The sequence below is a fragment of the Silurus aristotelis genome, assembly GCF_946808225.1.
Source record: "Silurus aristotelis genome assembly, chromosome: 3".
NCBI lineage: Eukaryota > Metazoa > Chordata > Actinopteri > Siluriformes > Siluridae > Silurus > Silurus aristotelis.
This window is the reverse complement of record NC_139576.1, coordinates 2,202,753-2,216,050: the sequence shown is the minus strand read 5'-3', so window position 1 is coordinate 2,216,050 and position 13,298 is coordinate 2,202,753. Positions and strand designations below refer to the sequence as shown.

The 13,298-nt window shown below is 38.9% G+C and overlaps 1 protein-coding gene across 4 annotated transcripts in view; it reads right to left on the bottom strand.

Moving 5' to 3' along the window:
• The window catches only part of thsd7ba (thrombospondin, type I, domain containing 7Ba), a 291,739-nt gene that overhangs the window by 104,325 nt on the left and 174,116 nt on the right, over nt 1-13,298 (bottom strand). For all 4 annotated transcript variants that reach the window (XR_014532628.1, XM_083536063.1, XM_083536062.1 and 1 more), the window contains 2 exons: nt 5,633-5,824; nt 2,104-2,335 (listed from right to left, as the gene is read on the bottom strand). Coding sequence is in view for 3 of the 4 variants with exons in the window: in XM_083536063.1 (XP_083392189.1) it covers nt 2,104-2,335; nt 5,633-5,824 (424 nt within the window). In the remaining variant the exon portion in view is untranslated. The remainder of the gene's footprint in view (nt 1-2,103; nt 2,336-5,632; nt 5,825-13,298) is intronic.

Genomic DNA, 13,298 nt, shown 5'->3' with positions numbered 1-13,298 from the left:
ACTCTACACCCCACTACAGAACTCTATAGAACTCTACAAACCCCTACAAACCCCTACAGAACTCTACAGAACCCTACAAACCCCTACAGAACTCTATAGAACTCTACAGAACTCTATAGAACTCTACAAACCCCTACAAACCCCTACAGAACTCTATAGAACTCTACAAACCCCTACATAACTCTATAGAACTCTACAAACCCCTACAGAACTCTATAAAACTCTACAAACCCCTACAAACCCCTACAGAACTCTATAGAACTCTACACCCCACTACAGAACTCTATAGAACTCTACAAACCCCTACAAACCCCTACAGAACTCTACAGAACCCTACAAACCCCTACAGAACTGTATAGAACTCTACAGAACTCTATAGAACTCTACAAACCCCTACAAACCCCTACAGAACTCTATAGAACTCTACAAACCCCTACAGAACTCTATAGAACTCTACAAACCCCTACAGAACTCTATAGAACTCTACAAACCCCTACAAACTCCTACAGAACTCTATAGAACTCTACACCCCACTACAGAACTCTATAGAACTCTACAAACCCCTACAAACCCCTACAGAACTCTACAGAACCCTACAAACCCCTACAGAACTCTATAGAACTCTACAGAACCCTACAAACCCCTACAGAACTCTATAGAACTCTACAGAACCCTACAAACCCCTACAGAACTCTATGGAACTCTACCGAACCCTACAAACCCCTACAGAACTGTATAGAACTCTACAGAACCCTACAAACCCCTACAGAACTGTATAGAACTCTACAGAACCCTACAAACCCCTACAGAACTCTATAGAACTCTACAGAACCCTACAAACCCCTACAGATCTCTATAGAACTCTACAGAACCCTACAAACCCCTACAGAACTGAACAGAATCCTACAAACCCCTACAGAACCCTATAAAACTCTACAGAACCCTAAAACCCCTTACAGAACTCTATAGAACTCTACAGAAACCGACAGACCCCTATAGAGTTGAACAGAACCCTGCAAACCCCTACAGAACCCTATAAAACTCTACAGAACCCTAAAACCCCCTACAGAACTCTATAGAACTCTACAGAAACCAACAGACCCCTACTGAGTTAAACAGAACCCTGCAACCCCCTACAGAACCCTATAAAACTCTACAGAACCCTAAAACCCCCTACAGAACTCTATAGAACTCTACAGAAACCCACAGACCCCTACAGAACTCTACAGAACCATACAAACCCCTACAGAACTCTATAAAACTCTACAAACCACTACAAAACTCCAGAGAACCCTACAAACTCCTACAGAACTTTACAGAACCCAACAAACCCCTTTACAGTCCTCTACAGACTTTTAGAAAAACCCTTGAACTCTACAGAACCTCAGTGAACTCTGTACAGATCTGCACAGACCATCCAGGCCCAGAGGAGGCGCCGGTCCCCGCCCCGGTTTAAATTACCCAGAGGTGTCTAAATTACTCCTGCTTATAAAACCTTCTCAGGAGTGCAATGTATGGAAGCAGTAGCGGATTAAAACCGTATCAAACCTCTGCATTATTTATGAGTCTAATTCCCTGACGTGTGGTGGCACTATATACTATCTCCATCATTCAGGGGGATCCTATTCTCCACATCCAGAACCCCATCCAATGTGAAGGACACGGACGTGACAGGATGTGCATAATAGTAATAATAATAATAATAATAATAATAATAATAATAATAATAATAATAAAAGACATTTACTAGAAAATTTACTGTTTTTTTTATAGCATTCTCAGTAAATAGTAGTAGTAGTTTATTTTTTATAAAAGCTTTATGGCCATTAGTATTTAGTGTGATTTTTGTTTTTAATCCCAAACAGTTTATTGAAATAATAATATTGAGAGGAATCCATAACCAATCTGGCAACCCTGAGTTGTGTGTGTAAAGTGTCATTAGTGGCGTCTCGCCCCCGAGCATGAGATGGGCTTTCGTGGTGCCTAATTCTATCAGACTGAGTAATGTGATGATAAACGTGCACTAAAACACACACACACACGCTCGCGGAGTACAAGACGATTAAATGCCCCCTGTGGGAAGGACGGTGGACGTGTATATACCGTTTTGCAGTGACAGCAGCTCCGTTGATCTTCATGCAGGTGACTTTGCGTGTCTGAAGCCCTGCTGAGCAGCTTAACGTGTGGTTGCCGGCATCGCTTCTGTTCAGAGAGACGGACGGATCGGGGACACATGGACTCCAGGGAGACGCTTCCCAATAAAACACCACACATGGATTGTTGTTACAGGACCTCCACTCCTCCAGAGATGGGGCAGGAGGACATAATTTACCCCCTGACACAGAAAAATGGCTTTAGCATGCATGTTTGAACTGGAACATAGAGAGAATATAGGGACTTTGGGACATAGGGTACTGGGAACAAAGGCTACTGGGAATCTGGGGTATCTGAATAATAGAGTTCTGACAACATAAGGACTTTAAAAATTGGGTAATAGGAACATAGGGTACTCAACATGTAAAGTATTTGAAATATAGGGGTCTATATATCTAATACTAGGAGTCTAGATTGATGGGAATGTAGTGTACTTTGAACAAAGGATATTGGGAAGAAGTGCTACTGGGAATATAGGCAATGTGGAATTTAGCATACTAAGAACAACAACTTCTTTTGGCTGCTCCTATTAGGGGGCGCCACAGCGCATCATCGGTCTTCATTTTCAACCTTTCAACAAAACCACCTGCATGTCTTCCCTCACCACACCCATAAACCTCCTTCTTGGTCTTCCTGTTTTCCTCCTTCCTGGTGTCTCCATCCTCAGCATTCTCCTACTGATATACCCCATGTCCCTCCTCTGCACTTGTCCAAACCATCTAAATCTCACCTCCCTCACCTTGTCTCCAAAACGTCCTATATGCTCTGTCCCTCTAATAAACTCATTTCTAATCCTGTCCATCGTCGTCACTCCCAACGAACATCTCAACATCTTCAGCTCTGCTACCTCCAGCTTCACCTCCTGTCTTTTACTCAATGCCACTGTCTCTAATACATACAACATCTCAGGTCTCACCACAGTCCTATAAACTTTCCCTTTCACTCTCACAGATACTCTTCTATCACAAATCACTCCTGCTATCACTCTTCTCCACCCACTCCACCCTGCCTGCACTCTTTTCTTCACATCTCTAACACACTCTCCATTACTTTACACTGTTGACCCCAGGTACCTGAACTCCTCCACCTTCTCCACCTCTTCTCCCTGCAACCGCATCACTCCACTGCCCTCCCTCTCATTCACACAAATGTACTCTGTCTTACTCCTACTGACTTTCATTCCCCTTCTCTCCAGGAGCAGGTTGAGAAGATCCTGAAGAGGTGGATGTACACGCACCTCCACCTCTTCAGGATCTTCTCAACCTGCTCCCTACTCACCACAAATCACAATATCCTCTAATATGTCCTCTCCATCATATCAGCTACCTCTCTCCCTTTACCAGTCATAGTACCAACATTTAAAGTACCAACCTGAACCTCCACTCTCCTCCACTTCTCCTTTCCCTGCTGTCTCTGTAGACGTCTTCCTTCTCTACTTCTCCTCCTTCGGCCAACAGAAGCCCAATTTCCACCGGTACCCTGTTGGATAACGATACCTGTGGTGGTCGTTGGTAACCCGGGCCTCGACCAATCCGGTATGAAATTCTGATTCGTGATCCGCATATTTGATTTGGAACATGTTTTACGCTGGATGTCCTTCATAACGCAACCCTCCCCATTTATCCGGGCTTGGGACCGGCACTAAGAGTGCACTGGATTGTGCAACATTAATGGTTGGGTTTAAGTACTAAAAACATAGGTTTTTAGGAGAAAAGGCTACGAGGAATGTCGGGTACCTGGATTATAGGGTACTGAAAACATTAGGGAATCAAGAATAGTGTAATTGGAGCATAGAATATAGGGGTACTAGGGGCATTTTTACTAATCCCTAATAAACCTGCTCACTTACTCCAGTCAGGGTCACAGTTGTGCTGTTTTCTTTATTGTTTTTAATAAAATCTTACACCTTTCCCTTTGAACTTCTTGGTCTTTAAATCTGGGTTCTTTCAGGAACAGGAGCATTTACATATACAGATATGATCGGACTCTTTGATTACATGTAGTGCAACTCTAATTTTAATTCGGAGTATTAGAGTTCTAATTTTTGAGGTTTTGTGAACACAGTGAGGTCAGGTACAAGGAAAATGGGGTACTAGTGACATCGAGTACAAGAAACATGCATTTCTGGGAAAATAATGTTCTGGAAACATGGGGTACTAAGGACATTACACACTGGGGAAATAGTGTACTCAGAATATAGTGTATTGGACACATTGGGTACTTGGAACATAAGGTAATTTTACAAGGGGTACTTTGGCCATTAGGTATTTGGAACATAAGGTACTGGAAGCCTGGGATACTGGAAACATTGGGTATTGGGGACATGTAGTGTACTGAGAACATAGGACATTTGAACATATAGTACTGGGTACATGCTGCAATTGAGACATATGGAACTTAAAACATTCTGTATTGGGAACTTAAGAACCTAGAAATATTTAGCTCTGGGAACATTAGGTATTTGTATGTAGGGTACTGGGGACATTAGGTACTAGGAATATAGAGATCTGAAAACAAAAAGTACTGTGAATAATTTGTACTGCACTGTTTTTTAGGTAATGGAAATGTAGGGTACTAGAAACATTGGGTACTGGATATGTTGTTATGTGTTAGGACTTTCTGTATTTGGTATTTCTGAGTTTAAGATCACAGACAACTGTTTCTGGATGTGTTTTGACATTTTGTGCTAATTTTGCACGCGTCCAGGGCGTGTAGTCTGACAGATCTTAAGGTCACATGACATAATCTTGTAGTTCTTACCAGATTGTAGTTTTTCTTGCTAATTACACAAGATAATGGTTTACCAGCTAGCTTGTGAAAGACGAGTTGCTAACTCTAATGAACATTAATGCTTATGTAGATGTTAGCCAAGCCGAACACTTAGCCTGCTAATGTCAACATGGCGTTCAGACCTTTGTGCTACACTGATGGAATTTAGCATAAGCTCCACTCTTGAAGCAGCAGGACGTGTATTTATCAGGACAGAAACACGATACGGCTGATGAAACGTACACGAGTACACTTTGTTCGGGGATAAAGTGTGTAATTCTATCACAGACACTGCCGAAGCCGGCACTGTGCAGCGTGGGATTAGCGCCTTGATTTATTTCTGTCCTTTTTTTCTATAATTAAAAATTATTCCAAAATTCCATGTGACCTTGGAGTCAAGGACGCAGTATTGACATTCAGTTTCAGCACACGGTGCGCTAAGTGGCCCAGAACACGCCATAATGAATCCGGCACATATCACACGAATATTAATAAGGGATTGTCTGACTAATAAGACTCAGTGGACTGGGCATGTGTGTGTGTGTGTGTGTGTGTGTGTGTGCGCAGGGGACACATTTCCATATCTCAGCACTAAGGGATCAGCAAAGTGAGACATGTCTGTGCTTGTGTATGTCAGTGAGTGTGTGTGTGTGTGTGTGTGTGTGTGTGTGTGTGTGTGTGTATGTGTGTGTGTGTGTGTGTATGTTACCTTGCCCAGGTGAAGCGAGAATGGTACGTGAGCGACTCTGCTTGCCCTCTGTGTTCTTCTTGGTGCAGGATTGAGAACATGGAGACCAATCAGACCAGGAGCTGATCACACAGTCACCAGGACAGGCCACCTCACAAACTACCTCCACAGGGGGTGGGGTTTCCTCACAGAGCCCCGCCTCCACAACTACACCTGTAAAGAGAGAGTTTTACAGAGTGTTCAATTCTAAAAAGTATTATTGACCTCCACACTGCCCACGTACACATCATCATCATCATCACCACCTTCATCTACATCTTCATCCTCACATCCTCTTCTACATCTACTGATCACAATCCCACTGCAGGTTTCAAATCTTATTAATACTGCGTGTGGGTATACCACGTATATTGAATCAACTGGAAGTGAAAAAAGGGAAGTCAGGAAGGAAGAAAGGAAGAAAGAGAGAAAGAAGGAATAAAGGTTGGAGAAAAAAAAGAAGGATAGAAAAGAAGTAAGGGAGGAATAAAGGAAGGAAGGAGTCCAAAAGAAAATAAGACTGATAGAAAGACAGAAAGGAAGGAATAAAGAAAATAAGGAAAGATGGAAAAAAATAATAGAAAGAGGACTAAAAGAAGAAGGATGAAGGAGTAAAAGAAGGAAGTAAGGACAAAGAAAATACAGGAAGAAAGGTGCAAAGATAAACAGACTGGAAGAAAAAAGACAGGAATAAAGGCAAAAAGAATTAAAAAGGCTGTAAAAAAAAAAATTAAATGGAAGAAGGAAAGATTGAAGGAAGGAATACTGGGTTAGGGTTATCTATCTAGGGAGCCAAGGAAAAGTCATATGAGGAGCTGTAGAAGAAGTTGGACACTGAGGAAGGAGAAAAGGATTTGTAGCGATTGGCCAGGCAGAGGAACCGAGCTGGGAAGAATGTGCTGCAAGTTAGAGCAGTAAAGGATGGAGATGGAAATGTGTTGACTAGTGAGGAGAGTGTGTTGAGAAGATGGAGGGAGTATTTTGAGCAGCTGATAAACGACGAAAAAGAGAGAGAGAGAAGGTTGGATGATGTGGAGATGGTGAAGCAGGAAGACCTGCAGTAACTACAGGGGAATAAAGTTGATCAGTCACACCATGAAGTTATGGGAAAGAGTAGTGGAAGCCAGGCTGAGAGAAGAGGTGACCATCTGTGAGCAACAGTATGGTTTCATGCCGAGGAAGAGCACCACAGATGCCTTATTTGCTTTGAGGATGTTGATGGAGAAGTATAGAGAAGGACAGAAGGAGCTGCATTGTGTGTTTGTGGATTTAGAGAAAGCGTACGACAGGGTGCCGAGAGAGGAGTTGTGGTATTGTATGAGGAAGTCTGGTGTGTCAGAGCAGTATGTGAGGGTGGTGCAGGACATGTATGAGGACAGTGTGACAGCAATGAAGTGTGCAGTAGAAACGACAGACTGGTTCAGGGTGAAGGTTGGACTGCATCAAGAATGAATGCAGTGGTGCAGAATTTCTGTTTGCAGTGGTGATGGACAGGTTGACATGTGTGTGAATGAGAGGGAGGGCAGTGGAGGGGTGCGGTTGCAGGGAGAAGAGGTGGAGAAGGTGGAGGAGTTCAGGTACCTGGGGTCAACAGTGCAAAATAATGGAGAGAGTGTTGGAGAAGTGAAGAAAAGAGTGCAGGCAGGGTGGAGTGGGTGGAGAAGAGTAATAGCAGGAGTGATTAGTGATAGAAGAGTATCTGTGAGAGTGAAAGGGAAAGATCATGGGACTGTGGTGAGACCTGAGATGTTGCATGATTTAGAGACAGTGGCATTAAGGTAAAGACAGGAGGTGGAGCTGGAGGTAGCAGAGCCGAAGATGTTGAGATGTTCATTGGGAGTGACGACGATGGACAGGGTTAGAAATAAGTTTATTAGAGGGACAGCGCATGTAGGATGTTTTGGAGACAAGGTGAGGGAGGTGAGATTGAGATGGTTTGGACATGTGCAGAGGAGGGACATGGGGTATATCAGTAGGAGAATGCTGAGGATGGAGCAACCAGGAAGGAGGAAAAGAAGGCGGCCAAGGAGGAGGTTTATGGATGTGGTGAGGGAAGACATGCAGGTAGTTGGTGTAAAAGAGGCAGATGTAGAGGACAGGGGGGGATGGAAACGGATGATCCGCTGTGGTGCCCCCTAATGGGAGAAGCTGAAAGAAAAAAAAGGAGATTGTGTGTAAGTTTATATTTTGTGTGTGTATGTTTCTATTTTGTGTAAATGTGTATATTTTGTGTGTATGTGTATATTGTGTGTGTATGTTTATATTTTGTGTAAATGTGTATATTTTAAGTGTGTATGTGTATATTGTGTGTGTATGTTTATATTTTAGGTGTGTATTTGTACATTGTGTGTGTATGTTTATATTTTGTGTAAATCAGAATCAGAATCAGGTTAATTGGCCAAGTGTGTTGACACACACAAGGAATTTGGTTCCAGCTGTTTGTTACTCTCAAAAGTACAGACACAAATAAAAACCTATACATGACAAAACAGACATGACAAGACAAAAACAGACTATACAAGACAAAACAGACAATACAGACAATGTGAGACAGTATAGACAGTGTGGGTAATGAATAGGGATACAGATCAGTAATGTACATAAAGTGTGAGAGTGCATGGTGTGTAAATGACATTATTGTGTGTCAGGTATGATTAGAGAGTTTACTATAAAACTTTGTACAGTATATAGCATTCATAGTGTGTGCAACATATACAGATACTGTAATGAGTGAGAGTTCTGTGCAGTACTTATAGATGTGAAGCAGGGAATATAATTATGGTCAGTTGTAAGTGAGGCTGATTGCTTGGGGAAAGAAACTGTTCCTGTGTCTGGCAGTTTTAGTGAACAGAGTTCTGTAGGACCTGCCAGAAGGGAGGAGCTGGAAGATGTTGTGTCCAGGGTGTGAAGGGTCATTAATGATTTTTTCAACCCGGTTTCTGGTTCTTGTATGGTACAAGTCCTGGAGAGTGGGCAGAGGGGCACCAATGATTTTTTCTGCTGTTTTAACGGTTTTCTGCAGTCTGTTTCTGTCCTGTTTTGTTGCTGCTCCAAACCAGATGGTGATTGATGAGCACAGGACAGATTCAATGACTGCAGTGTAGAACTGCATCAACAGCTCCTGTGGCAGACTGTACTTCCTTAATTGGCATAGAAAGTACATCCTCTGCTGGGCCTTTTTCAGAATCGAGTTTATGTTTGATTCCCATTTCAGGTCTGGGGAAATGGTAGTGCCCAGAAACTTGAAGTTCTCCACAGATGACACAGGGATGTTGGATATTGTGAGGGGGAGAATTGTTGAAGGGTGTTTCCTAAAGTCCACTATCATCTCCACAGTTTTGAGTGTGTTTAGCTCAAGGTTGTTCTGACTGCACCATAGAACCAGCTGCTTCACCTCCTGCTCATATGCAGACTCGTCACCATCTTGGATTAGTCCGATGAGCGTGGTGTCATCTGCAAATTTCAGGAGTTTGACAGTTGGGTCACTTGATATGCAATCATTCGTATAGAGGGAGAATAGCAGTGGGAAAAGGACACATCCCTGAGGAGCACCAGTGCTGACTGTCCGAATACCGGAGGTAACACCTCCCAGTCTCACCTGTTGTTTCCTGCCTGTCAGGAAGCTGGTGATCCATTGACAGATAGCAGGGGGTATAGTAAGGTTTAGGAGTTTGGAGTGGAGAATTCCCGGAATTATTGTATTGAAAGCCGAACTAAACTCAACAAACAGAATCCGGGCATATGTTCCTGGGCAGTCAAGGTGTTGCAGAATGTAGTTTAGCCCCATGTTGACTGCGTCATCCACCGATCTCGGTATGCAAACTGTAGGGGATCCAGCAGCTGTTCGTCCATTTTGTTCGGCAGTGAGCGGAGGTTCGCCAGGTGAATCGACGGGAGCACAGTTCTAAATCCCCTCTGTCGTAGCTTCACTAGCGCGCCAGCGCGCTTCCCCCGCCAGTCTCCTCAATGTGCCATAAAGAGTAGCTGCTGCTCCAACTAAGATCTCCAAATAACTTTCCGGGTTTGTAAAAACTGGTGAAAAAGTGTCTGGAGTGAACTCCCCGATGTTAAGCAATTCTTCTTTAGTGTAATTTTAGTTGTGTAAATGTGTATATTTTGTGTGTGTATGTGTATATTGTGTGTGTATGTTTATATTTTGGGTGTGTATGTGTATATTTTGTGTGTGTATGTTTATATTTTGTGTGTGTATGTTTATATTTTGTGTGTGTATGTTTATATTTTAGTTGTGTACTTGTATATTGTGTGTGTATGTTTATATATTCGGTGTGTATGTGTATATTGTGTGTGTATGTTTATTTTGTGTGTGTATGTTTATAGTGTGTGTGTGTATGTTTAAATTTTGTGTGTGTATGTTTCTATTTTGGGTGTGTATGTTTATATTTTGTGTGTGTATGTGTATATTGTGTGTATGTTTATATTTTAGTTGTGTATTTGAATATTGTGTGTGTATGTTTATATTTTCGGTGTGTATGTGTATATTGTGTGTGTATGTTTATATTTTAGGTGTGTATTTGTATATTGTGTGTATGTTTATTTTAGTTGTGTATTTGTATATTGTGTGTGTATGTGTAAATTGTGTGTGTATGTTTATATTTTAGTTGTGTATTTGTATATTGTGTGTGTATGTTTATATTTTTGGTGTGTATGTGTATATTGTGTGTGTATGTTTATATTTTAGTTGTGTACTTGTATATTGTGTGTGTATGTTTATATATTCGGTGTGTATGTGTATATTGTGTGTGTATGTTTATTTTGTGTGTGTATGTTTATAGTGTGTGTGTGTGTATGTTTAAATTTTGCGTGTGTATGTTTCTATTTTGGGTGTGTGTTTATATTTTAGTTGTGTATTTGAATATTGTGTGTGTATGTTTATATTTTCGGTGTGTATGTGTATATTGTGTGTTTATGTTTATTTTGTGTGTATGTTTATATTTTGTGTGTGTATGTGTATATTTTGTGTGTATGTTTATTTTGTGTGTGTATGTTTATAGTGTGTGTGTATGTTTATATTTTGGGTGTGTATGTGTATACTTTGTGTGTGTATGTTTATATTTTGTGTGTGTACGTTGTATTTTGTGTGTGTATGTTTATATTTTGTGTGTGTATGTGTATATTTTGTGTGTGTATGTTTATATTTTGGGTGTGTATGTTTATATTGTGTGTGTTTGTTTATATTTTGTGTGTGTATGTTTATATTTTGGGTGTGTATGTTTATATTTTGGGTGTGTATGTTTATATTTTGTGTGTGTATGTGTATATTTTGTGTGTGTATGTTTATATTTTGGGTGTGTATGTTTATATTTTGTGTGTGTATGTGTATATTTTGTGTGTGTATGTTTATATTTTGTGTGTGTATGTTTATATTTTAGTTGTGTACTTGTATATTGTGTGTGTATGTTTATATATTCGGTGTGTATGTGTATATTGTGTGTGTATGTTTATTTTGTGTGTGTATGTTTATAGTGTGTGTGTGTATGTTTAAATTTTGTGTGTGTATGTTTCTATTTTGGGTGTGTATGTTTATATTTTGTGTGTGTATGTGTATATTGTGTGTATGTTTATATTTTAGTTGTGTATTTGAATATTGTGTGTGTATGTTTATATTTTCGGTGTGTATGTGTATATTGTGTGTTTATGTTTATTTTGTGTGTATGTTTATATTTTGTGTGTGTATGTGTATATTTTGTGTGTATGTTTATTTTGTGTGTGTATGTTTATAGTGTGTGTGTATGTTTATATTTTGGGTGTGTATGTGTATACTTTGTGTGTGTATGTTTATATTTTGTGTGTGTATGTTTATATTTTGGGTGTGTATGTGTATATTTTGTGTGTGTATGTTTATATTTTGTGTGTGTATGTGTATATTTTGTGTGTGTATGTTTATATTTTGGGTGTGTATGTTTATATTGTGTGTGTTTGTTTATATTTTGGGTGTGTATGTTTATATTTTGGGTCTGTATGTGTATATGCTGTGTGTGTATGTTTATATTTTGGGTGTGTATGTTTATATTTTGGGTGTGTATGTTTATATTTTGGGTGTGTATGTGTATATTTTGTGTGTGTATGTTTATATTTTGGGTGTGTATGTTTATATTTTGGGTGTGTATGTTTATATTTTGGGTGTGTATGTTTATATTGTGTGTGTATGTTTATATTTTGGGTGTGTATGTTTATATTTTGGGTGTGTATGTGTATATTTTGGGTGTGTATGTTTATATTTTGGGTGTGTATGTATATATTTTGGGTGTGTATGTTTATATTGTGTGTGTATGTTTATATTTTGGGTGTGTATGTTTATATTTTGGGTGTGTATGTTTATATTTTGGGTGTGTATGTGTATATTTTGTGTAAATGTTTATATTTGGGTGTGTATGTGTATATTTTGTGTGTGTATGTTTATATTTTGGGTGTGTATGTTTATATTTTGTGTGTTTTGTGTGTGTATGTTTATATTTTGTGTGTGTATGTTTATATTTTGTGTGTGTATGTTTATATTTTTTGTGTGTATGTGTAGATTTTGTGTAAATGTTTATATTTGGGTGTGTATGTGTATATTTTGTGTAAATGTTTATATTTGGGTGTGTATGTGTATATTTTGTGTGTGTATGTTTATATTTTGGGTGTGTATGTTTATATTTTGTGTGTTTTGTGTGTGTATGTTTATATTTTGTGTGTGTATGTTTATATTTTGTGTGTGTATGTTTATATTTTTTGTGTGTATGTGTAGATTTTGTGTAAATGTTTATATTTGGGTGTGTATGTGTATATTTTGTGTAAATGTTTATATTTGGGTGTGTATGTGTATATTTTGGGTGTGTATGTTTATATTTTGGGTGTGTATGTGTATATTTTGTGTAAATGTTTATATTTGGGTGTGTATGTGTATATTTTGTGTGTGTATGTTTATATTTTGGGTGTGTATGTTTATATTTTGTGTGTTTTGTGTGTGTATGTTTATATGTTGTGTGTGTATGTTTATATTTTGTGTGTGTATGTTTATATTTTTTGTGTGTATGTGTAGATTTTGTGTGTGTGTGTATGTTTATATTGTGTGTGTATGTGTATATTTTGGGTGTGTATATGTATATTTTGGGTGTGTATGTTTATATTTTGTGTGTGTATGTGTATATTTTGTGTGTGTATGTTTATATTTTGTGTGTGTATGTTTATATTTTGGGTGTGTATGTTTATATTGTGTGTGTATGTTTATATTTTGTGTGTGTATGTTTATATTTTGGGTGTGTATGTTTATATTGTGTGTGTATGTTTATATTTTGGGTGTGTATGTGTATATCTTGTGTGTGTATGTTTATATTTTAGTTGTGTATTTGAATATTGTGTGTGTATGTTTATATTTTCGGTGTGTATGTGTATATTGTGTGTTTATGTTTATTTTGTGTGTATGTTTACATTTTGTGTGTGTATGTGTATATTTTGTATGTATGTTTATTTTGTGTGTGTATGTTTATAGTGTGTGTGTATGTTTATATTTTGGGTGTGTATGTGTATACTTTGTGTGTGTATGTTTATATTTTGGGTGTGTATGTGTATATTTTGTGTGTGTATGTTTATATTTTGTGTGTGTATGTTTATATTTTGTGTGTGTATGTGTATATTTTGTGTGTGT